The sequence below is a fragment of the Squalius cephalus genome, assembly GCF_949319135.1.
Source record: "Squalius cephalus genome assembly, chromosome: 20".
NCBI lineage: Eukaryota > Metazoa > Chordata > Actinopteri > Cypriniformes > Leuciscidae > Squalius > Squalius cephalus.
Window position 1 is genome coordinate 7,759,530 of NC_137141.1, and position 27,488 is coordinate 7,787,017.

A 27,488-nucleotide genomic window follows, 5' to 3' on the forward strand; every position below is an offset into this window, starting at 1 on the left:
TTGTCTTTAATGTTCAAACTGAAAGCGTGAATCATTTGTGTCATTTTACAGCGTATGCACTTTATTACTTTGTGTTTATCAAACAGCAAAACAAAGTTTGTGCTTTTTGCAGGTTACAGGATGTCATTAGGACAAAAATAACGTAATCAGACACCTTTTATTACAGTTTTTGGCTGTGAAGTGTCAAACATATATAAACTCTTCAAATTAAGTCACAGTAATCCATGAAAAAACAATATTTACACATTTGAACATTCTAAAAAAGGACAACTGCAGGCTTTATTTTAGAGGTACATTTCCATCATAGCACATTTAAATTCCTGATTGAATGTTTACAGCTGACCACTTTGTTATAACAAAGGAGAAATTATTGTTAAACCATCAATCTCCTGACATTAAAATGAAATATATATTTATAAAAACTTGCTAATAAATAAAACATTTTATACAAAGCAAATCCATGATAAAATCCATAATAGAAGCAATGCTTATATTTAAAGCAAGAAATGTATGTATTGTCCAAAAATACAAGGCAAAATCAAAAACCTGACAAAATTTGGTTCTGTAGTTGGATAGCTCTTAATATGTGTGTGTGGGAAAACACACATGCCTTTGCCCTTCTTACACAGCATAACCAAGACCAGTAATTTGGTTCTCTGGTGCAAAACAGTTGCTATGTGGGCAGTTCAGTACATTAGTGCTATGGATCATGGAGAATTACTCAATGCTTAACGCCATCTTTAATAAAGGTCTGTCAAACGGTGGCTCCACAAAAGAAAAAGAGACTCTGAATTGACTGGCCTTCAGGTGCTTCCCTAAATTGTCTGGTATCTTTGGAAAGGCTGCATGGGATAATGTGGCTCCACACCAGATCAAGCATACAGGTGTTGAACACATGCTAATCTTCGTTCTATGAAGCTGTTGCGTTCTCTGCCTCGGTGGTGTTGTCATAGAAGAAATCCTCGTTGACCACAGAGGTCAGGCTCTGCACGCTGAACTCCTTCTCCAGTAGTGAGTTAAGATCCACGTTATTCGCCATCACTTCGGTCTGGCTGTCCAACGAGTGGCTGTGTCGACGCATGTTCACTAGGTCCGCCTGGCTGCGTCTGTGGCTGCCCGTGCTTCTGGCAGACTTACGTTTGAACGCGCCAAAGTGAGCTCGCTTTATAGAAGACCGTCTTTCAGGAGAGTCCACTTCTGCGCTCTCCGGCTGCACGCGGGGTGCAGGAGTCTGGGAGTCCTCTGTCACCCGAAGCCTGCAGAACTGGGCCTCGATGGCACTGGGATCGAGCCACTCCTGCTGGTCGATGTTCTCGTGGTCCTCATCACTGATGATGCTGGATTCCTTGAGGTCGCTCTGCTGATCCAGAGGAGCGCTGGCACTGCTGGTGTTTCCACTGCTCACACTGGCTGAATCTGAATCTGGTAGAGACGGCCTCAATGGATCATTGGTGGGGTTGGAACTGTCATTTATAGGTAGTTTAGAGAGCCAAAATCCTCGAGAAGAACCTGTGGTGCACACACAAACGCAGTCGTGGATCTTACTGTCAAATATCAAAGGTCAAATATCGTCAATACATCACACCATGTCTACACTGTCGAAATGCAATGCGTCATCACATGCATCTAGTTGACAAGACACCCTATTTTTGTTCTTAACTTGCCACAGCTACACAAGTCTCTTTGTTTTGACATTTCAGAGCAGTGGTTTTCAATTCTTGTCCAGGAGACCAACCTCTCTCTCTTATCCGACACAGATTCAGATCATCGGCTCATTAGGGGAGAGCTCCATGAACTGAACTTGTGCTGCGTCCCAGTTCGCATACTATCCATCCTAAATAGTATTCGAAATTAGAATTAGTGTCCCAAAGCATAGTATGTTGAAATGAGTATTTTTAAAGATAACCGGACGGTCTATTTTTTCCGGTTAGAATCCGAAGTGCAGATCCGTGCACACCTAACGGCTAATATTGCCCACAACCCATTGCGCGTTAGACGAGTATTCGGTTAGGACTACAAACACGAATAAAGTGTTAAACTACAAATATGGCGGAGTACGACAAACAAGTAGAGCGGTTTAGATAAAGGGGTTTCAGTGATTCATAATCCGTATCTAACTTGACGAAAAGATATTAATTCAATGTGATCCACATTATATTTAATCTGCAATAGCATTGAGAACTTTTGTAGTATTACGTTTGGTCATTAACTTTTAATTGCATCAATATGCAAATTGCAAATACTCAAAGAGAGTTCTACGCATTAAAAACCCACGACTGGCAGATCAATGTGCTAGAACACTTCTCTCCGATATGGAAAGAGATTAAATTAAATTGAAAGTGGAGGATTTTAACTGTGGCAAGATGATTGACAGTTACAGGCATCCTGTCACCGTTTAAACTGCCCTGAGCGACAGAGCTGTCCGTTAAAGACGCAATTATAATGAAGTATTATGTCTCAAAGCTTGCCTACGTTTCTGCTACACACTCAAAAATATGTACTTCTTTACAAAAACAGTACAAACTTTTAGGGCATAGTATAATTAGGCAAATTGAGACGCAGCATGAGTGTGTCAGAAAAGAGAGACATACAAAATGTTCAGAGCGGTGGGTCTCCAGGACCAGGATTGAAAACCACTGCTTTAAAGTGAATTGACCCAACGACAGATAAATGAATGAAAGCCCAAATTGCTGCGCTGTTGCTGTCCACCATTTTGTCCATCGAATTTTCTTCACCAGTTATCCGGAATGGCTAGTTAGTGAAGTTTTGTTCATTCTGTTCTCGAAATTAGGCAGTAATCTCAAAAAATGCAAGCGTTTGATCAGACATGTTGTTTTTTATGACACTGACCTTTTTTCATTTTAAAATATTGTGATATTTTCTCCATCAAATAAAAAGATTATGAATAAAGTGTGTGTGTGTTTAGGCCATCATATGTGTGGATTATTTGGTTTTATTTAAAAAAACAGAAGCATGCTGAATGGACTCTGGTTGTTCTGATAAGTAATATGTAAAATGATATGACATGCAGCTGTGACAAAGTTAACTTTATTTTAAGAAAAATTTACAAAAACACATAATTTACCCTTGTTTGCATCTGCAAAGTATCCGGTACACATTCTTCTGTGTTAATGTCACGTGTTAATGATACCTTTTTTTTTTATGTCTCCTTGTAATTGCGCTATTTTCTCGTCTTCTACCATATTTTTGTTTGTTTTTCAACATAACCTGATACAAAAGCTTGTCCTTTCTAATTTATGATAAACTATCATGTACAATAACGAACAAGCCAACTCGCAATATCCTTTTGTTTGACAGACAGCATAGCGACCCTTAAAAGTTAACCACTATCATATGTTTGCTATGACCATGGTTATATATTTTAATAAGTTCTGAAGTTCAAAGCCAGCTTGTGATGTAGTCATTTTTTACCAACGGTGAACAAACTTTGAAGTCTTGCCTCAAGATTACAGCGATTGATCTGTAATGTGCAGCTTTAACACTTCCACAGTGATGCATCACGATGTTGGCCACTTTTTCCAATCTAGACACATTATCAGACATGTGAGTAAAGGGGAGGTCACACTGACCTAGCTTAGCAGAAGCTGGCAAAGTTTTCCGAAGGGGAGTGAGTCTCTTTTTACAGACTCTCTCAGAATGTTGCTCAACTTTTTGCATGTTTCGACGCAAGTTCTCCCGCAGGATGGAACGCATCACCCTGATGATGTTGACTTTGCACTCTGGAGTGCTGCAAGTGAGAGAAAAGTCAAATGTTAAGCTCTGTATGGAATAAAATGGGACACTAAGTTTATAAATGACCAAGTAGATAATTCTTACCTGCTACACAGCTGGAACACCGTCTCTGGCCTGCCCTCTTTCTGGGATTTGGTGTGGATCAGCTCCCAGATGCAGTCTGTGTCTTCAGACAGCATTAAAAGGCAAGGTTGGTTATTTGTACATTTAAAAATGACTGTTAATTATTACTGTCTCTATGAGCTCAAACAAGCCAGACGTGTCTCTTACCTGCAGTATTGCCCAGTCTGACCTGTAGAGCTGACAGGGGAATGAGCCAACGAAACTTGAATGGATCCTGATCTCCATGGGCTGATCTTGAAGTTGGCTGGCAAACAAAGGACGCATATGAAATTAAAGGAATGTATATTTTTTTTAATAAAACTGTACTATGCGGATGTATAAAGTCTACAACTTCAAATCACCAAACACCATTTATAAAAAAGCAATCTGCAAAACCATTTTGTTCCAAAATATGTATTTTTATATGTCAAAAAAGGATGACTAATTAAATGACTGCTCATATTTATATTTAGTATTGTTTTCTAAACTTGTCACAGTATAATGCATGAAAAAGAAATGACAAAATGACGGGACCCCATTAAGGAGCTGCGAGAGTAATTAGACTAGAAGTGAAAACAAGACTCACCATCTTCTTTCTCACTTTGCTGTTCTCCCTGTACAGCAGTATCACAGCTCTCTTAAAAACTAAGATAAATCAGAGTCAAGCAGATATGTTAATTTTAGAAAACGACAGAATTATTTGTCTTTGAGGCTACAGAAGTGCTGCCAAAACCAGCCCAACATACTTTCACAAAGCTATAAAAAGCTCAGCATAGTTCAAGCCGAGTGTTGCATGACGTAAGAACTTTCCCATATATTGCCTCAGAATATTTAAGAAGTAGATTTAAAAATTACCAACATATTAAGGTATAAAACATTTATTTTGGCACAACTAAGAATGTAATGGTTTCATGGGAAAAGAGCAAAGCCTCACCAAAAACAGTCAGCTCAGGGTCCTTTTTCATACGGCCCAGTGATGGGAACGGGTTGAGCCAAATCACAGAGGAATGCATGAGGAACTGTCCCATGGAAATCTCTGTGACCTGGGAGAAAAAGAGGAAGAGAGAGACAGATGATAACTGAATATGCAGTTAAATCAGGGTATTACCCTGGTGCGTTCACTAGATATGTATTTGTACCTCTTTCTCAGTGCCATTTTGCTCTGATACCAGCTGGTCAAATACTGCACCATAGTCTTCGTAGATCTTCTGCATCTCATTTATGTGGCTTGCAACTTTCTCCATTTCCTTAAGTGCCTCTGTAATAATAATAATAATAATAATAATAATAAACTGTCTTAAGATACATTCAAACTGGGCTTTGATTCCAGACACCAAACTGTTCACTGCAGTTTGTAGGGGTGTAACGATACCCTCATGTCACGATTCGATGCATATCACAATACTGAACTCACAATACAATATTATTGTGATACTCCAAGACATATGATAAAAGGTTAACAAAAAAATGTACTGTTGATTAAAATGCTAAGTTTGATATTACATTGTACCAATGAATAGGCTTGGACTTGATGCATTGAACCCAATGCACAGGACAATGGTGACACCAGAATAAAAATATTCAAGAATCTGAAGCTGAAAATACAGAATTATTTTAGACGAATATGCTTGCACTCTGACCTGACTAGACATATTTAAAATAAAGTAGGTCACTTTTTACTGGTTATATCAGACATTTGGCATTATCAGGACCCATAAATATTCCCCCACTGCATTATTAAACATTATATTCAACATTATATATATAGTACTGACACTAAAATTCTGAAAACTTGAATTTTTTCTTTCACAGTAATCTTTATTTTAGGTGAATTATACACAATTCACATTGTCACTATCCACGATACATATTGTTGCATTTTTGTATTGCGATATATTGTGACACCCCTTTGACATCATCTTGTAAAGGGAATGCCCCCAAAAAAAATCCCTCGGTAGCATTACTGGGAACAATCCCAGAATTTGTTTTATGTTCAGTTCCCCCAAAAACTACAATTGTCATGGTTTACTTACCCTCATGTCATTCATGTTATTTTGAACAATTTCCACACTGGCCCCTGGTCACAATGTGCTTTCGTAGCATGAAAAGGGCAGCTCAGAGATTTCCTCAAAACTCTCTTTAATTCTTGTCGTGGAAATTCTTAATACGAATACAACCTACTTAATCTGACTTTTTTTTACCACGGACAATTTAAACAACTTGCAGTTGTTAAAAATACAATACAATACTTCCCTGAAGTAAGGTGACGGCGTCCCGTCGATGAAGCTACTATCACTACCTCAATCACACTTATTGATGTTCTTTTGTTTTCTTTTAAGCGTAGAATATTTAGTACTTCTATTACTACCTCAATCACACTTTGATGTTCTTTTGTTTTCTTTTGAGCGTAGAATCTGTTTCTCAGCTGCGCAGCAAATACCTGACACGACTCCCAAGTTGCTCTTTGTAGAAATGAAGTTTTATTCACGGCCGGGAGATCACTGGTCACAACAACCAAGTGAGTCTCCTGAATAGAAAGATAACTGTATGATATAAATGAACATATGAGTAAAATAGTAAAAAAGTATCAATGCTACTCAAGTCTTCTTCACTGTGATTTGTTCTGGTGATTGGTTTGTAATGATCTGAGCTAGTCATATGACTGTTAGTTCTACTGTGTTAAGCACTTTTTGGTTAAGTATATATGGCCTTTGACCTGAGCATCCTTAGTCTGCGTTTCTCTGTACATTTAATGTTGAAAATACCCATTACATAAAATATTCCTATCACATTCTCAACAACCCACCAACTAAAACTGAACTAAAGCAGCCCAGGTGATGTACCTGTGAGGTGGTAGTGTTCCTCACTGTCCGTGTCCGTCAGAGACACCAGCTCGCGGAGCAGCAGGGGGTATTTCAGCACTCTCTGCACTGGTTTGATGAGGTAGGACTCCAGTGTGGTCGAGTGCTGCTTGGTGGGATTCTTTGCATTGAGGAACTCCTTAAAGCATCGATCTGTTTTGGCTGGAGAGAAAAGAAATCATAAATTCCAGCGCCACCCACTGAGCTAGATAGTGTTTTCTGGATGGCTACTGCAGGTAAAATGCACACAGGGCACAAAAATCCCTCCACAAGGAGGCAGCACAGGCTCCCTAACACCTCATTAAAAACACTGCAGTATAAATGCAACACTGCAGACAATGAACAACACCAAGGTGAGGATGGAGGGACTAGATTTTGTACGTCACGAAGCCTTCTGACCTGTCTTGGCTGGAGTTTGGCAGGAGTTTGTGAGGGGAGTTAAACACCACGACAGCATGCAGAATGATAAATGTGGTTCAAATCAAGAGGAGCTATTAGAGCAGTAATTGAGGCACTCCTCGCCCCAGATGGATTGACACTTCAGGGAGCAATTGGCAGGCAATTAACAAGACGACACAAAAAAGTCATTTTCGCTTTGCAAACGGAAACCTTGGCACAACAGAAGCAGTGTGTGAGAATATACAGTATAATTATGAGCACCGCTGACAGACAGCAACACACACACTCTTGTTGTCGCGTATGTGTTTCATGTCCTCACCCCGCAGTGGTTAAACAGAGTGTGTTTATGTTTTATAGCCATTACAGTGCAATTTCTGTGGCTGCTCTGAGGATTGCTCTCATCTTGTAATGGGATGAATTAAAAAGGAGGCCATGGTACAGTTTTCCACTTTAAATGTGGGCAGGGCAGCCTCTCATTCATTTCTCACTGGGCAGACTGCCCGAGATGGAGAACCAGGCTAATGTTGCACGCATAAATTAAGTTCAACATTTATAGTTGCTAATGATTAATACTCTGTAGATTATGATGAGAAGATAAACCAACAACGGCTCTTTGTGTTGTGACATTACCAGCCTAAAACATCCCAGAAGGACCCAAAACATTAAATCAGATCAATTCTTCTATATTTAATAGAAATATTCTATTCTACTTTATTGCTCATAGATGATGCAAGTGAGGAGTAATGCTGTACCTCGTTCCAGAACCTTCTGGACTTTAATGTGGTTGGCGCAAAAGCCACTGTAAAGTTTGAAGTGCTCTGCGTAATACAGAAACGAACCACCCAGTGAGAAGAGCAGCTTCTACAGTAGGTAAGGAAAGAAAGAAAGAAAGACAGCATTGAAATCAAGAAGCAAGTATGATCCAGAAGTCTTTCGCTGGAGTCAGAATCACTTTGAGTGACAGTTTTAATGTTACCCATCGCACAAGTCATTCCAAACCTCTTTGATTTTCTTCCATGAAGCACAAAAGGAGCTGTTTTGCAGTGAATATGCTCGAGCTGCTCTTTATCATAATTAAACCATACAGAGCTCCAAAACTGACAAAAATTCATTAAGAACAATAAACATAGCCTATATGACTCATGCACTATATACAAAGTCGTACTCAATTTTAAGCTTTTTAATTGAAAATCTTTCCCTCATTTGCATTTGCACATTCAAACTTGGCATGTGAAGCCATGGGTTTCCACATTTTGTGACTAAATCAATAAACCCTTTTGTGTTCCATGGAAGTAAAAAAAAAAAACTACAGTAAATGATATCAGAATATAAAAAAAATTGGGTGATCTATTCCTTTAACTTAAAAAAAAGTTATTCCCAAAACAGGGAGCTCTCTACTAAAATGCTCATATATTACAGACGAGAGTATGAATGAAAGCCATGTTTGGCATGTCCACCTTGAATTGCACAGGGGTTTCGAGCGTGTGGAAGTTAGGGGAGGAACTGATCTTCTCCTCCAGGGTCTGCAGGAAAACTTTCTGGAAGTCCAGCATCTCTGGAAGGCTGCCAAAAAGACTTTCCATCTGGGGAAAGGAAACACACAACCATTAAACAGAACTTTCAATATTTCAATATTAATTCATTAAAAACAGCATGCAAGCAAGGGATTCCAGTGTGCAAGGCTGCTTAACAAAAACTTTAATATAAAAGCGAAAATTACATAGAGTATAAATTTAGAATTTACTTCAAAGAAAATGGGACTCCATTTAAATCTGCAGATTTCGTTTCAGTTGTGCTTGCATAGACTTTCTAACACAGGCCTCTTTCTAAATTGTTATTGCCACCCACATTGTCACAAGTAACTTAAGAACCAGCGCTAAAGCCACTTTATGTTTAGTCCTTGTCTAATGTGTGCGAGGGCATGCTCCAGCGTCCATTAACGGGGCTTTAATATGGCCCACTTCTCAGCACATATTGACTGATCTTTCCTCAGGGACATCCTGAGCTGTGTCAGGGTCATATCCAGTTCACTGGGCGGCAGTCTGAAACTGGCAAGTTAAACGTGTGAGACTTTGGCATCAGTCACAGGAGAAGGGAAAGTGGGAACATGCAAGCTTGTGGCAAATGAAGCATGATTTATCACTGTGCTATCTGTTATCTGACAACTCAATCTAACACTGACCCCTTGAATCTATCGCCAGTATGGGTTTAGCTTTACCTCGTCTTGGGTGAGAAAGGTCTCCTTTTGTAGGGGCTTCAGGTAAATTTCAAATAGGCAGTTCAGGTCCTGTAGAAGAAACAGACATAAGATATCCTAAGCACTCTTTAAATTAGCATATCACATCTCCAGAATTGTTTGGACCACATTACAGAGCTGGTAAGTCCCGCCCATCCGTAAAACCTCAAGTGGACCTCTAAGTTGAAAAATCGTCAATGCAAGTGAATGTGAGAAAATAATTATTTTCTGGTCCCGTTTGAATTGTGCCATGAATGTGAACATATGTTGTCTGTGAATTTTTAATATAATTTTTCATGTTACGAGTTTGACAGTATATTGTATGATTCTTTGGCTAGCAGTTGTGGAAAAGACATAACGAGAAAGACTACATGTCGCCTATGTGACGTCACCCCATAACACATTTTTCCTCCACTTGTCAAATCACGGTGCTAATGTTGCGATAATCTATGGAGACAGATCGAGATACCTGTGTGTTTTGTACCCAAATGTCACCATTCAAACCAAATCGGCTGTTCTTTCTTCAGATTCCCGTCGAAAGCAGCGAAGAGTTGTAGTCCACAAAGTGCTCTCACACAAAGTCTAACCATATCAAACTTCTACCCGGTAAATTGTAGCATTCTTTACACAAAAAATTATATTAAAAATTCACAGACAACATATGTTCACATTCATGGCAAAATTCAAAAGGGACCAGAAAATAATTATTTTCTCACATTCACTATTAGGAATAGGGATGTGCCTGATGTTGAATACCTTATTCGGAAAGGCACGGATAATGGCTTTAAAACGAATAACGAATTTTTGGCAGACCCATTCATTCCTCATGTTTGCTGGATAACAGGTGAGCCAGGGATAGCATAGCAATATATTACACATCAACCTCTAAAATTACTACGCAATAATAAATGTGAGAGGAATGAATGTAAACTTTATGAATGAAATGAGCAGAGCGAGATCACAAATAAAATTGTCGTGTTTCCTGGGCTCTGACAAGAGTGATACATCAACTAAACTATATCATACACATTTTCTACTATTTGATATCCTTCAAGGTTTAAAACATTTAAATAGTCACTAACACGAATGAGTGTAAACTTTATGAATGAAACGAGCAGAGAAGGATCGCAAATCAAATTGCCATTGTGCGTCTCTCAGAAATCAGAGATTTGACAAGAGTGATCAACTAAAATACTACATAAACATTTTTTACTACTTGATATGTTTATTTAAATGATTTAAATCTTTAATGATACATCTGAATTGAGTGTGTAAAGACTCCAACCCCTACCTAAGATGGAGTAACATTTTTAGTGATGCAACGGAATTATTCTTTTTTTTACTTAACCTGAAATCAAAGTTTTCATTTAGCTTAAAAAGTGAAACCAAAAATAAATGTTTATTTAATAATTAATCAATCACATTATTCATTTATACCATGGTCTGTCTGAATACTAGATTTAATCACAGTTTCTATCAATAACAACTTTAACTTAATTAATTATTAATTAACTTAATTATTAATGCACAGTGGCTTTGCACACACGGACATTAAAAAATAACGGCCATTTTTACCCTTCCAGTCAAATACTGAGCTGCAAACATCAATAACAGCTTAAACTTGTGGCAAATTACCATGGTATAAGAGGGATAATCCACAGCTAGCTGTGCATTAAACAATCTGAATGCACAACCACTATGCTTTCCCTCCACGCCATGCACTAAAATCGTTTAATGCACAGCTTGCCATGTATTATCCCTTACATACCTAACAAATCAACTCTCAAATAAAGACTGAATTGTCTATAAACATTTCAATCATGACAACTCTTGAAATAGTTTTAGCATGTTATTGAATATGGCAATGCATTTGGTCTTGGCGGACTAGATTTGCTACGCTGCTTCTGCAGAGCAAGTATGGACTTGCTACTGCTAATAGATACTCAGATGCGCTGTTGTGAGCATGTAAGATAAGCTGTTGCTGCTGCATAAATAGACATCCATAAATCCCATAGCAGATCTAGGCAGGTGGAGCTGGGGGAGGTGGAGGGTTTAGTGCGCTGCAGGACTAGCTTACAGCAAACACTGTTGAGCAAATAAATGTTGAGCAAGCAAACTCACTGGCCAGTCAGCTTGAGGTTAACATTTTATTCTAGCTTTCCTTTTTTTTTTTTAATTCATGCATTCCTTTTTATCAACACTTGAATTTGAGTAAGTTTAATAAAAAAGCAACATTTTGAGCAAAAAGCTGAGAAAAATCACATTTCGAGTCCATCAACACCCCTAATGCTTGCACAGTCCTATAGCTTGTGCTGGGTCGACATATCATTCAGTAGCATTAGGCAGATTTGATTTATATGCTGTTTAATGTTGATGATCGCGTTATTTTGCATATGCTTACATAGAATATCACTTGTTTCTGCTTCTTCTTCACCTGTGTTTTGATCAGGAGATTCAGTAATCTTTCAGAAGATCCCTAATAGCGCCCCTTCCGTAGAATAGTGAAAACACAGAAAGCCGTGAAAAGGAAGAGATGATTCTTCATGTCACATGATCTGATGCCACATCAAAGAGCATCAAAACGACATCTATTGTTTGAATTTTGTTATAAAATTTACAGAATTTGAAAACACAGATTTTGTTTCATATTAAAAGTAATTAAATGTGATGGTTTAAAGCAAAGCCATTAATCAGGGAGATTCCTGTCACACATACAGTCAAAGTCTTCCCCTGACAGCCCCCGACCCTGTGCCATGTGCGGCGGCCATGTTATGGCATCGGCAGACAGTCGGTGCATCAACCTCAACATTCTCATTAGGCTGATTTATAGCAGTCCGCCAGTGCCGATGCAGCATATCACAGACAAATAGCTCCAGCGCAGGACTCCCCTCCCCCTCCCCCCCCCCCCCTCAGACCGCTGAATAATCAGACACCTATTAACCATGTAGAGCACATTACAACAGAACACTTTTAATGCAATCTAAAGGTTCACTATGAACATCAGCAGTGTAAAACTTGCATATGATCATTTATGTGTTGCCAGTTTCAGTATTACTAAGGAAACAGATAAGAGGGTAGGCTATCTTTTCAGGTAATTAATAGGCGGTCCTTCGGGACTCTATTCATCAAACGTGTTTTGCTAAAACAGCCATTTTCACCTCATAGGTCTATCATTAATTTGAGGTGTGACTTCCAGATCAGCGTGGCTCTGGATAATTCGGTGAAACGGTTACGTTTTAATGAAGTCGAAGTATCGTACAGACGACTACATGGATTTCTACTTGACGTGGGAGATCATTTCTTTCTGCTGAACTATGTTAATAGGGGATTACAGGGTCAGTTCTCACCTTTACATAGGATTTCTCTGTGTCCACTAATTCCTGGATGACCTTTCGCAGTCTCTCTGTGGCAGACATGTGACGCGGACAGGGCCTGAGCATGGGGACCTCTGGCCCCGTCTGCTCCTCCTGGCCCTCCATCAGACCCCCAGAGCCTTCCTGGAAGGAGTTGTACAGCGAACACACTGTATCCACACTCTGCAGGAGACACAATTAAGATAACATTAGACTAGATACCAATGTCAACCAATCCATCGATTATTTAGGAAAACAATAGAGGCTACACACACACACACACACACACACACAAAAGAAAGGTATAGGATTTTTTTTTGTGGCTTTTTGGGCTTTTTATTTAAATAAAACAGTAAGAGGACAGACAGGAAATCATGAGAGAAGAGAAAGAGGAACTGGAATGGGAAAAGAGCATTGAGTCAGGACTCGAATTTGGGTGGCATGAAGTGCAACCCCACTGTATGTCGAAACACTTGCCCACACAGCCATGGCTCTGATCTTTGAAACAATTGAAACAAAAGACAATTGACAATTAGCATACAGTTTGGATTGGCGGTAAGGTTCTGTTTCGGGTAAGAACTCCCTGTGCATCCATGCAGCCTAGCATTGATAAGAGCAGGGAGAGCAGCGATTCATGTTTTTGATGACAATTACATTAAGGACTGTCAGAGGCTAAATCCTGACTGTGGACAAGAGGAGGAGCTGGGGATGGTGGAGGGTAATAAGCTCCTGAGCAACACAATGAAAGCAGTGAATGCTGAAGGATAACTGGAAAGGAAACTTAAATAGGAATGCTGTGATTGCCATCGTATTCCTATAGGTAGACATGAATCATCTGATGCGAACTTGACTAACATGACCTGCCAGAACTGACGCCACACTTGATTTTAAGTAATATTAGTACAGCAGCAGCAAGTACAAGGTGAGAATCAAATAAATAAACTAGTAATAAATATAATAAAAATATATATTAAAACACATTTCCATTTTGTTCCATTTAGTTTTCACACCACTATTGTTCCAATATTATTGGTTTGTATATGTTCCTGTTTTTCCTTCTGCCCCCACAAAAAAAATATCCAGTCTGTTTTTGTCTTCCGAATCCACACCTCTGCTCTGCGTTTAAAAAGAAATAGATAATCCAAAAGACATTTACCTACTGGCAAATCACTGGCGTTGCTCACCCCTGCTTCTGATGGACGAGACCCACATGTACTGTATGCTGGGCTACCACTCTTTGATAATAACCTGCATTTATCATTTATGGGATTAAGACACACTGGTGTTAAGAGCAGAGATGTATACGAACAATTGCGTTTTATCAAAAGGAATCAATGCTCAGATAAAATTACTGATACCAAAAGTTTTAAATAGTACTTGTATTAAATTACTTGTGTGAAAATGAATGTGCTACATTGTCCAGCATAAACATCAACAAACACACTATATAAAAGGTACGGCTAAAAGAACCCATATTATAATGGTTTTATATGAACATTATTTTAAGTTAATTTAAAAACTTGTTATAACGTTCTGTAATTGCAGAAATCTGTGTGATTTATTAGTTATTTTTTAATCCGACAAACACACCTAGTTATAATTATAAACACATTTTAAAGTCTTGTTTATTTCAAGGGGTTTGTGATGCACTTTTCCAGGGCACATGATCTTCCTTTCCAGACACATCAAGACATCACAGACATGCTGTTAATAATTGTAACTAAGCCAATGTTTAGAAAACTAATAGTCTGAATTCAGTGTTTTAGTGTGTAAGTAGACCTAATGACAATTTATAGACAGAAAACTACTGGACTAAAAGAAAACAATAAACATACCAACGTCATTCTCATATCCAAATGAGTCATTTAAGTTCTTAATTCTATTAAATATCATGTTTAATTAAATCTGAAGAAAAAAAAAGTATGTTGTACTATACAAATGACTGTTCATTCGTGGAAAATACAATTTTAGTGCAATATAGATTAAATATTTTAAAAAGTCCTTTAGTTCTCCACTGTTATCAGTGCATTGTGAGAAAACTCGTATTTGAAAGCTTTTCCTAGCCGTGATGAGCAAAGATGACAACGTGACAGAAGCGGTCCATATAAGAAGTGTGTGCAAGCATTACATAATTTATGCTGGATCTACACCCCAGAGACCGTAGCTACATCACATCTTCTTAAACATTGATCGGTTTCAAAATAATATGACACTGATGATTTGAGGGTCACATCTCATGTGTACAGCTCTTACACTGGTAAGGATCGCAGCCAAGTTCTTATTAAGGTCGTACATCAATACAAACAGCAATATCGCTTACACTGAATGTCTCAAAATAAAGGTTTCAGCATCTCAGTTTCAGCTCTCAGAGAGCTGTGAACAAGTGAAACAGCTGACAAGGACAGATCTGTGACCACAGGGGACAAAAACAACACCAAAGCCCTTTTCTGGCTTTAAACCAGCCAGACAAACTCCATATTGAACAGAGCACATACATCCTGCTGCTGCAAAAATATATATAAACTCAGCACTTTGACCTGTCTTAACATATACGTTAACTTGAGTCCAGTTAACCAAAGACCTTACAACAACTGATCAATATACAGGAAACAGAGAGCACCGCAAAGTGTGTTTGAGTGAAATGAGTCGTGACTAAACCAGAAGAGAAAAAAAAAGAGAAAATAGGATCTCACAAAGAACAAGCAGATTGTTCTGCAGTTGGGTTTACTAATTACAGACCGGCCACTCCAGAGACTATGTGCAGCGGCGGCTTCAAAGTCAGTTTAGCGTGCCGAGAGAGAAAGAGCAAGAGCAGGAGGAATAGGTAAAGCTCAGCCCAATCTTCTGACAGAAAGCTTTGCTGTGGTAGGACCACCCAAAGTAAACACTGGGGCTTTCCAGGACATCTTCTCAGACATTACTTAAACAGAGATTAAGAAGCCTCAAAAACACTGCAGTGAAAAATCAACATTATGCCTCAGCATATAGGTTGCATGAAATATGCATTGTGGACACATCTTGCAATGATATGAAGCATAAATAGCATGAACTGTATGCACACAAGCAGAAAAAAAAAAGAATATGTTCAAACAGCAAGCGAGCAAATTATAGGCAGAGTGGGGTAAAATGTGTCAGTGAGAAAACGGTATAATCTAGCTGCATAATTTTTGTCATATGACCCTACAGTATACTTACTATACATACATACAGTATATACTGTATGTATGTTACATACAGTAACATGGCTTGACAAATGCGGGTGGATTTCAGCAGTGGTGTGTAATGAAGTCACTCCTACTAGACACTTTGGCGGGTTTCATTTTACATATAGCCTAAATAAATAAAAATTCATCAATTGTAGTCTTTTAAAAAGGCACCTGAAATAATAAAAGAGCAATGCTGTCAAAAATATCGATTTTCAATACATAGATACTGAAATATCTGAAACGCTTCCAATACTCATTTACCGCAAAATAGATATAAAATACCATTTGCTCTTTCTCTCTCTCATCTCTCCGACAGCGAGTGACACACAAACACGCCTCTCCTCACTCGCTCATTTCTTTTGCTCCAGAAGAATATTGTTGGTGTTACAGGGCTTGAATTTTGCCGTGGGATTGCACGTACTGCACATAATTTTACTAATTCCCGCAGGTTCGCAAGCATAAAGCTGACTCTCAGTACTAAATCGAGTTCTTTTTGCTGCTTATTGCGCATAAATGGTGATAAAAAGTGTGCATAAAAAAGTGACACCAGCCTAAAATATACCTACTGACAAGCTATGAGATAATGAAAATATCTAGATTACAGTTTTTCCCCAAGCTGAGTGGTTAGAAACTTTGGAAAACAGTGGCTGGTGAGCAAAAAAGTTAATGTCAAGCCCTGCATAGTAATACAAGTTATTTTTCCTCATGGCAGGTCAAATGAGATTTTTTTTCATTGCAAACGTATCCAGGTATACAAATATCTATCATACATGTTTGTGAATTGTCAATGTACTTTATAAAATCAACCAATTGTTTGGCTAAAGATTGGCAATGAATTTTCAAATGAAGCATCTGGTATCTGCTTTGGGGTAAGTTGTGTCAGTGGCTCGACTAAGCTTTGGCAACAAACACAATACAACATACTATTACAAAAAAAAAAAAAATCACTATATTCAGATATACTGAAAATTATTTATTTTCCTGTCTGACTGACAATAATGTGGATAAAACTTCGATATTGGATCAAGAGTTAGTAAATCTGTTAGTAAAAAAGTTGTGCCACTTAAGAACTATTTTATAGACACTTTCTTCTAATTTCAGTTGATAAGAGTTAACCAGAAATTGAATTAGAATAGTAAAAATCAGTAAAAAAAAATAAAAAATAATAATAGTCCTGTCATCATTTACTTACGAATTTCTTTTAAAAGACATTGTAAAGGTGAATGGTGTCTAATGGGTGCAAATTAACATTGGACCCCATTGACTTTCATAGTATATCTGTGTTTCACAGAAGAAAGAAATGCAAACCGGTTTGGAATAACATGAAGGTGTCTAAATTATAGCAGAATTTTTGGCAGAACTATCCCTTTATTACCCGAGTCTTTCCAATGCTCTCACATGATATATTCTCAAACAGCCAAGATTTTGGGTATAATAAAAACTCCAAACACATAAATAAGAGGCCAAAGGAGGCAGGAGACATCATGCTGACGCATTAATGGAGCGCTTGTTGAAGAATAGTTGGGAAAGCCCAACCTGGCACAGACAGATAACAGTAATTGTGTCTAGTGCTTGTGAAGACCCCATACAGGTTCCTGTTAGCCTCACGAAAGCACCTGAAAATTATTTGTGAGGCTCTTCTCACGACACACTCACACATTTACGCTGAGTGTGAACTGGCTGTATAAATTCAAGTCACTGTGAGAATCTGACCAGCAAACAGGACAAACCTCCAAATATAGATGTAGAATTACAGAAAGTTACTGCATAGTGGCAACATAAAATGTTTCCAGCATCTGCATGGTGGTAACCAGCATCTGTTTGCATGCTAGGTGTCTTAAATATCTAATTAAGATATAATAAATGAATCGTGTGGAGGTGAAAAAGACATGCAACATAGTGCAAGACATAATATAGTTGAAAGCTTCAGTTCTGGTTTTCCCTAGATCCCTCCAGTGCTGTGAGACCAGCTGTCAAAAAGCTTCAGTCTGACAATCTATCCTACTTGACAGAAGATTTCCACAGCTCACGGTTTGAAGAGGAACAAAACTGCTTGGCAGTGCACGTTTTGAAAGCTTGCGATCCAAATGACACAATTGACCCCACTCAGACCTTATTACCATCTGTTTCAGGTTATCTGTTTCAGGTTATCTGAATGCGATGGACAACACTAAATAAAGACAGGGTTCAATGCATTTTGAAAGCATCATCAAAGACTCTTTTGGAGGTGGTCAGGGCACATCTGGTCACAACTGCATTTGTAGCAGAGGCATGTGGAAGCAGTGCCTCCTCCAAAAATTTGGATTAACGAAAAAAATCAACACTACATAAATAAAAGGGTTCAAATCTTTTTAAAATCACTGGTTTTCTAAAGCACTCTTAAAGAGTATGCGCGTGACGTCACCATCGGCTGGAGTGAGTGTGGTTACGCCCACTGAGTGGCAGAAGCACTGAGCAGCATTGGTTGTCAGCGTGAATTCCGCGAAAAACACCCAAAACACATCTAAAACGGGAAAGAGCTTTGCGATTAACTGTCCAAATAGGTTTAACAATAAATCTGAGGTATATTTTTACAGACTGCCGAAAGCTGCAGAACAGAGAAGCAAATGAATCGCTGCAATTCATAGAAACAACTGAACTCCAGGCAGCGAAAGGTGGATTTGCAGTTATATTTTGTGTCAATATGCTGAATTTAGGGGTAAATCATACACTATATATTATATTGTTATATATTGTATTGACAACTCATAAATTCAATATTTACCATTGTATATTCTGCATAATAGGATGTTTTTAAATAAACACTGACAAAAGGGCTGGACAATATGAATATACAGTATATGACATTGATATAAGTGATCACCTAGATCTAGACCTACCTATAGTATTTATATAAAGCATTCACAGGCAAATTTGCTTTATTTATTCCCCGGTGTCGAAATCAGGCACATATAAATATCAGGAAACACGATTCCTGGCTGCATGTCAATATCCATGGATCACTGAATCTTTGGTAAGTTGTAAGGAACACTATATTGAGTCCAACATTTAGTTTAAACTGGAAATTGCTTGTTTTACTTGCATTTTCACACTTTCCCCTATTAAATCCAGTCACCCAGCAGCTCTTTTGCAAATCAGTCCGGCTGAGGGTGTGTTCCAGCGGGAAAGTGACGTCAATGCATTCCCTCTATTTAAATGCACTGATTTTCCCACCTCTGCCTATTATCCCGTCTTCTCAACACACATGCACACTCTGCTACTTGTTTACAGTACATGTACGCTCCAATGGAAACAGCCGTTTTAAAGCACCTTCTCTTAATCCATTCAACAGCGTAAGGAATATGTGTCAACATGAGTTTCAGAACGCTGCTTTCGCAGAAACCCTGGAATAAGCCGTTTTCTGAAGTGTGTGTAAACGAGGTCACAGTCCAACAGCGGATAAAGATTCAGAGGGATGCAGCGCCTCATTGCCATGCCTTGGTTTCACTATGCTCTTATAGAGCTAAAACACCATGAATGTAAAGAGCATAACCGCAAAGTGCAGGCCGAAACGTCATGTGAGAGGAGGCCATGCCTCTACTAAACTATGATTTGCTAATTTCCCTGAATAGGTCAAACTGGTGGAAATGGATAATCTAATTACAAAGTAAACAACTTATTCACTTATATATTACCATTTTTAGACACTGCACTACAGAAGATTTTTCGTAAAAAAATTATCAAAACATAGTACATTAAAAAAAAAAAATCTCTTTACAGGGACCCTCACCCTAATTCATAATTTGAGCTGTCAGGTTGGATTTCACAGGAAATGTCAGTTTCACATCATTGCGTGGTTACGTCACGTCCGTAAACAAAGACAAGACTGTCCGACTATTTCAGAGCATAGTCATATCTAAACTAATAAGCAACATCATTAACGCAATGGAGCATTCAAAGAGGCAACCATATGAGGAAACATTATTAAAAGAAAGAAAGCCTGTTCAGAGAAGAGTTTACAAGCAAAAAGGAAACGTGACCAAGCCTATAATAAAACGCATATCAACATCAGAATAGCTTTTCAAAGATGCCGACAACTCCAGAGGATTCAAAGTATTTAAAAAAGACCCAGCGCTGGCCTTTTTGCTTCACAGCTGACGTATCCAGCAAGGTATTCACGAGTAATGCCTCAACTCTTTACAGTGTTGAATTTTACAGTCTGCGAACATCACTACACCTGCAGTGTTTACACTGAAAAGAAAGTGAATTTTAAATCATATTTATAATAGTAGCCATAAAATAGTTGGTGGTAACAAATGACAGCCACGCGAAATGTGCGTTTTACAGTACTTATTACTGTTTATGGTTTTATTTTTGAAACAATGTTTAAAAATGCATAAATTAATCAAAAGTTTTTAAATAAATAAATATCATATTAATATAGAAATACAAAAGTATTAGAGCATTATTTGGTTATTTATGCTGTAAGGTAAATGGTGTTCCATCTGCCCATAACCCAGAAATGTATTTGTAACGAACATTAATAAACCATTATTAACATTAAATAGGCTCAATATAATATAATATAATACACAAATTACTTGCCAAATAAACAATGAAATAATTAATGTAAATAACCCCTTAATTAAATAACCCCATTAATAATAATAATAAAAATACTCTTACTGCAGGATCAATATTTTATGTAAGGATCAATTCTCTCAAACACCAATCAGTATTTCAAAATTGATACGCCCTAAAAGAAATGCAATCAAGCGGTCATTAGAGACACCTTTGAGATGCTTTGTCTCCTCATGACCCATAAATACACTCACCATGAAAAGCAGCCTGTAAAGTATCCTCCAGGCAGCTATGGCCTGGTATTTTGTTCTTTTGGCCAGAGAACTGCTTTTTCTTCTAATCTTGCCCACCCTGAAAGTTGGCATGTTTGTTGAGTTACTCTTCAGCTCTGGCTGTGTCACACACACTCACACTCACTCAAGACATGTCACCTTCCTCTAACTGCAAGTCACCAATCAAGCATTTCCATAATTCTAAGCGTTAGGCTAGTTTTCTTTTTTCAGCTTAGGGTGCTTTCTAAAAATCGATCACTAGCAGGTTTTGCGCACGTACGAGCTAGACTAAAACTGCTGCTGTCCACTGAAATCTGCATATCAATTGCTGGCTCGCATGACCCCGCTGCAGTTTCCAGAGAGCATAATGAAGCGCTCAGACAGTTTGCAAACACTACCAGTGGCCTATGCCTTTCAATAACATCAACACAATGGAAACATTTCTGGATGGCCTGTGAACACTAAGGCTAACATTACCATATGTGCTGAAAGGAGAATTGTCTGAAAATATTAACCAGAACAACACAGTTGAGAGGAGAAAGAAAAAGACATACATTTTATTTTATTCTTTTAAAATGTAATCTGCTTTTCTAACGGTATCAAAATAGTCTAAAGTTTTCCATAAACACGGAGCATGAATTCTCCTCATTTTGGCTCTGGGCTATCACACAGCTCCCGGGCAAATATCAATATTCTTAGAAGGATTCATGTGAAAACTCTGTGAAATCAGAGAGTGGTTTATTTCACATACAGGTCGTGTAACACTAAACCCTGGCAGGATCTCAACAACACAAACACCTGCCAGTCAGATCCTTAGATCAAAACTAACCTTTACCCACATCTGTCAATGGTGTGAATTGAGAAAATCTAATAAATATAATCAACATTTCTTACCAGATTAGCCATGAAACAGCATTTTATTAATAAATATATTTTTGTTGCCTTTGCTGTTCCTAAAACAGCTCAGATACAAGCCCAGAGCAAGTGCTAGAGTGACACTGACAATAAATCAGAAATAATCATGGGTTTGGACATTGAGAGTACAAAGTAATAATACAGTTAGCAACCAAACATTACGTCACCAAAATGCAAGCATGTTGGATTCATACCAAATGAGGTGAGCCCATAAGTTTGGATTGAGCCATGTCAGTTTGTATTTTATCTTGCAATCTGACACCCAATTTCCAATGAACTGGAAAGAAACAATATTTCATAAAGTATTTGAATGGATGACATTTGTAATCTCAAACCTTAAAGGGACTATGTGTAGCTTTTTAGGTATTTTATTATCTAAAATCAATATTTTTATTAATAAATATGCCCTCAATGGTGTACAAATACCTATGCCAATGATCAGACTAATCCTCGTAAACGAAGAATTTATTATCTTTATATACATAGGACAGGTAGGTCCACGGAGGCTTCCATATAGTTCCGCCATCTTGAAAAACTATAATAGCAGAGAGGGACAAAAAGTACTAGGCCAACGCGTTACCACAACGCGTTTTCGTTCAGAACCAGCGTCACGTGACTGAAGCCAGCAGAAGCGGAGGAGCAGAGCAGTGAGAGGCGCTTGTCACTGCCGCGGCAAGTTTAAAAGGATGCACTGCACGGTTATTTATACATCGTTCATTCATACATATGCTGAGTCACAGGATGAGTCCTCGTCGTCGAAAAAGTCCAAAATAGACCGTAAAAGGAAACGTGACCGGAGATTACAAAAACAAGGGTTAATGTCGGGATAGCTAATGCAGGAGAAAGGTTTCAAAAGAGACCCTGAAGTTGCCTGCTTTCTTCTCGACAGGTAAGTCAATGTTACGGTCTTAATTACAAGCTTTTTTTTCATTGCTTGGTTGTGTACTTTATTATATAGACAGTTGAACATTTATAGTTAAAAGTTAAACAGGCTCTTTGATGAATAGCAGCTATTGAGTAAAGTAACGTTAGAGAAGGCTCTGATGATGATGATATCTAACAATGCATGTACTTAAAAAATATAACGAGTAAAGAAGGCTTTATTACTACTAATTACCTTAGTTAATGTTTTTCACAGTCAGTAATTCATACTGTAACATTCTTTTTTTCGTTTGTTTTAAATAACAAACCTGTTCACCCGAAGAAAAACTCGAAGTGCTATTATAAGACATCCTGTCATAGCTTTTTGGTACATAACGGCTACCGTAGATGCAACGCGCATTTGAAAAAGCAAGGCGCTGGAGAGCATTATTCGTTTGAATGCAAAATACAATTTCACCACTAGATGGGAGAAATTCCTACTTAATGTCCCTTTAAAGTAAAGTTTAAAAAAGCACAGTAAACCAGATACTTTTATACCAGTCATGACAGAAAGTTATTAGAATTTGGTAAATGACAAATTCTTGAGAATCCGACATTACTAGTGTGTATTTGTGGTTATCAGTCTATATCAACATCAATTTTATAACACGTTGTGCTTGTTAGGCAAGGCAAAGCTAGGCACGGCAAGTTGCGCTTGTTTCTATAGCACAATACACACACACACACAGCGGAAATTCAGTTTTGCTTTCCCTGGCAGCACAAACAAATATCAATGTCTTGCTCGTGCGGAAGATAAAATGTGCTCTTCTGACCTTTAAGTACCAGCGCAATTGCTTTAGAATATCAAAAAATAACAAGAAAGAGCTACCTCTGCCATGATCTTTTCCCCCAGTTCTCTAAAAGTGCAAAGTGGGATAAATTTTTGGGGCATATGATTAATACTTCTTAATTTACCCTTCTTAAAAAATTCATAAAGTCAAGTTCTCCACAAGGCCATTTTTAGAGCTGCGCAACACACTATTGACTCGTTTAACCGACACTACACAAACAGACTTCAATTACTGTAGTAACAAAACTTGTTCCATAAAACAAAAGGAAATTCTACAAATACAATCACTGAGCACTTCTAACTTCTTGCTTTATTAGCTGAATGAAATAACAAATAACAAATAGTGGTGGCTTCTCTGAGGTCGCAAGAGAGAGACTGTGGGAGGCAGAGGGATTACGGGTCTTGTATGTTTGCCAAAGAGAAGGATTAACCTCATTTGGCATATTCTGTGTGCAAGGTGTTAAACTAATGCTAACTCCCCTCCTCAACAAGTCACCACCAACAAACAGCAAGTAACTCTTGCACCACTTAAAGTCTGACATTCTCATGTAATTGTGTTACTATCTGAAAACCGAGGCATTTCCAACTGTTAGTTAACAAGAGCTTGCACAAGAGTGCTGCTCATACAACAAAATAAAACAAAAATGTATGGGAAGCTAATAGGATAGTGTCCCTGGAGAAAGCAATGACCATTGCTCAGAGGAAAATGTCCTGTCACAGGGCAGTCGAGCTCTGACAGGCTGTGATTCATGCCTGAGGTTACAGCAATTGTGCCTTGTAGCCATCTTCTTTTTAAAGCCCGATAAATAAAGACACACACACATGAATCAGCGTGGATAGCCATCCAACCCAAATGGCACTTGCAGTTATATGCTCTAGTTCACATTTTAGACTGTTATTATTCTTCAGCATCCAGTTTTTTAATAATGAAGCCCACTGTGTCAAAAGCAAATCTAAGCTTTGCCCAAGGTGGAGGAGGCCAAGTGGTTCATAAAAACAAATATACCATTGTGATAATGACAAATATTGAATTATCACAGTTGGATAATGAGCCACAGCTAAAATAGCTATGTTTCTATGACAGCTATGATTCCTCAGACAGGAACACCAATGCAAGCAACGCTGTTAAAAATATATCCACATAAACTATTTGGTAAAAATTGAAGAGGAGCCAATAAATACAATAGCATTTGATACCATGAAAAGGGGTCCTTCGGCAGTGTTCTGGCAGGCCACGCAGGCAGACATCTCCTCTAGCAGTCGGGCTAGCTTGCTCTGAAGCAGCCGATGTACAGTGAGAAGGGTTGAGTTAAGGAAGATGTCCTTGCCTTCCTTGACACAGTCTGGCCAGAACCAGCACATGGTAAGGAACGAGCAGAGAAACTCGACGGGCGAGTGCTCACAGAGGCAGAGCTCGATGAGAGCGGTGAGGTAGATGCATGGCCTGGCATCCCGTTTGCTCTGCTCTGCCATTGGAGCCGACCCCGTCCCATGGGCAGCACTCGTAGAGTTTGTTGTTCCTCTCCTTCGGATCTCTTCCCGACCTCTGGCTGTGTACAGTACTGTTAAATAAGCCCAGATTATTAGTCAGCTCACAGCCATATGCTGACTGACTGGCTTAGTCATTCCCATCCCCCTAGTTCAATGCTAAATGCTGGGGGTCTGAAGCTGAAAATGATGGAGTGGCTCCCAAAATGGCTTTTGAGAACACTTTGTTCGGCTAAAGGTTTTGCAGCCAAAGATAAAATTTTTTTAATGATTAAGACTTCCCAGCTTATTTTAGTAAAAGTGTTTTGACAAGCCATGTTTGAGACCAACTTAAAAGCTGAGCTAAGTTCATTGCCTGATATTTAAGAGCCTTTTTTGCCAAATAATACAGCCCCTTTTCCCATTTAGAAATAGGGTTAATTTCCTAATCCATCTCTTTGTGGCAGATGGTTGACAGTGCCAGAATCTAGGGAACAGGAGCAATTGAGAGAATATGTATAAAAATGGTCCTGAAGACTCCATACGGTTACACTTTATTTTTAAGGTGTCATTGTTGAGACTCACAGTTGTTCCTCTGCAAACAATATTAAAAAAAAATCACTCCCCTTCTAATCCACCTCCTCAGCAGATTCATTATAGAAGGACAATTCATGTTTCTTATATCCACAAGCAAAAAAGCTTCGCAATAGAGGACATTTCATTAACATGAACTCAGAAAGACAGCCAACAATGGTGTAATATATAAAATAACATCATATCCTGCAGTGCTGTGTACCACTAGTACATAAATGCACTCAGAGGTCCCAATAGCCGCATTTCCACTGTTGGGCCAAAAGTGTTTCCACTGTCACCTCCAGGGCCCGCCGAATACCTTGGTCCAACTGGGGCTTGAGGAGTGGTCATGAACAAAGGCAGAGTTCAGGAGACAGTCAACACCGCTGCTCATTTCCCATGTTATTATGTTATGTTATGTAATCCAATGGGAATTCTGATCACTGTATGAGGCAGAAATATACTTATATGCGATGCTAAAGGCTACTTATGCTAACCATTGCCATAATTAATACATATGATTATGGAAAAAAAGAGACTACTTGAAGAACAAATTAAATGTGATTATAATTGTGTATTTATTTGGTTTCATGTCTCTTCCATGTGCCTTTTTTTGTTGATATCAGACTCCAATTAACTAATTTAACTCATATAACTCTTGTTTTCTGCCCATGAGCGCCCTTTGTTGCTCTGGCTAAAAGAATAAGAGTATAGTGAGACGGGAGAGTCCGTTCAAACCTCCTCAGATCACATAATTTAGTGGAAAATTTATATTAATTCTCATTTTTTGCTTAATTAATTAATTCAATATAGATTGATATTTTGTAAATAAAGTGGTAAATTATGTTTTTTTGTGCAAACAAAGCGCTCGTGTCATTTCATAAAATCGAGGTTAAACCACTGGAGTAATATAAATTCCTTTAATGATATCTTTACTACCTTTCTGGGGCTTAATATTGTTAGTTGCTTAGGCTGTCAGTGGAGGGACAGAAAGCTCTCAGATTTCATTAAAAAGATCTCCATTTGTGTTCCAAAGATGAACAAAAGTCTTACGGGTTTGAAACAACATGAGGGCTAGTAATTAATGACTGAATTTTCAAGTTTTTCAATGTTTTCCAATGTTATTTATTCTGTCCTGGTGTGGGACAGCAATAAGCAGTGCAACTCATCAACATGAGCCTTTAATTAATACATTTGCACATCAAGAGTGGAACAGGCTTGCAACTCAAAGATAACTAAATCTCTATAGATGGGAGACCCCTTGTTTACTGTGCACAGCTTACGGCTTAATAAACTAGCAGACTTTAAATATAAATCTTCAAGGGACACTTCACTTTCAAATCTATAAAAGCAACCAATCTTTTCCGATGAAAATATAAACAAACACAGAATGAAATGAAATTTTTCATTTCTTCCATATGAAATTCCACATATGAGTCTACAGTGCATGTCTTTAAAGCAACCACAAAAGCAGCAAACATGCACAGATACACTGTAAATGTCACATTCACCATTTGTCTTCGTCTGTGTCACTACAGTTCCCAGAATCCTCCTTCATCACCTGCACCTGCTGTTCGTCATCATCATTATCTTAACCTCCTTCACCTGTGTTCCTGTTATCATCATCTGCATCACCTGTCTTGTGTTCATCTGTGTGTGTATTTAAGTTCCTGGTCTTCACTTGTCTATTGCCGGTTATTGTTTGTGTTTGTGCACTAGCACACTGTTTTGAGTTTGTTTGGATTTTGCCTATGGAAATAAATATTGAGTATTTTGTATCTTCGCTCTACCTTCGTCTTCTTCATCCACCCGTTGACGTTACAGAATAACCGGCCCAGAAAAGACATGGAAGTTGACCGCTTCCTATCAACCCCAGCCGATAGTTTGGGCCATTGGTTTCAGGACGGTCTCCCAATCGAGGATTATGTCGCTGGATTCCTGAATTTCAAATGGGGTAAGCTGGACAGATGAATTCCTAAAAATTGTGTTTTGGGGCGGATTGGATGATAGTCTGTACCAGCAAGCTCCAGCGGCGACAATCCCAGGCACGTTTGTCCAGTACCTGGATCATGTGCTGTGG

At 38.4% G+C, this 27,488-nt stretch overlaps 1 protein-coding gene across 4 annotated transcripts in view; it reads right to left on the minus strand.

The window, feature by feature from the left end:
- Nucleotides 1-39: 39 nt before the first annotated feature.
- tiam2a (TIAM Rac1 associated GEF 2a) overlaps nt 40-27,488 on the minus strand; it is a 108,335-nt gene continuing 80,886 nt past the window's right edge. For 3 of the 4 annotated variants that reach the window (XM_079852418.1, XM_079852415.1, XM_079852416.1), the window contains 12 exons: nt 12,699-12,887; nt 9,334-9,402; nt 8,573-8,698; nt 7,868-7,976; nt 6,699-6,878; nt 4,995-5,113; nt 4,790-4,898; nt 4,442-4,500; nt 4,024-4,120; nt 3,838-3,919; nt 3,591-3,748; nt 40-1,509 (listed from right to left, as the gene is read on the minus strand). In XM_079852418.1, coding sequence (XP_079708544.1) covers nt 911-1,509; nt 3,591-3,748; nt 3,838-3,919; nt 4,024-4,120; nt 4,442-4,500; nt 4,790-4,898; nt 4,995-5,113; nt 6,699-6,878; nt 7,868-7,976; nt 8,573-8,698; nt 9,334-9,402; nt 12,699-12,887 — 1,896 coding nt within the window. In that variant the 3' untranslated portion in view covers nt 40-910. The remainder of the gene's footprint in view (nt 1,510-3,590; nt 3,749-3,837; nt 3,920-4,023; nt 4,121-4,441; nt 4,501-4,789; nt 4,899-4,994; nt 5,114-6,698; nt 6,879-7,867; nt 7,977-8,572; nt 8,699-9,333; nt 9,403-12,698; nt 12,888-27,488) is intronic. The other variant, XM_079852417.1, reaches the window with a different exon arrangement.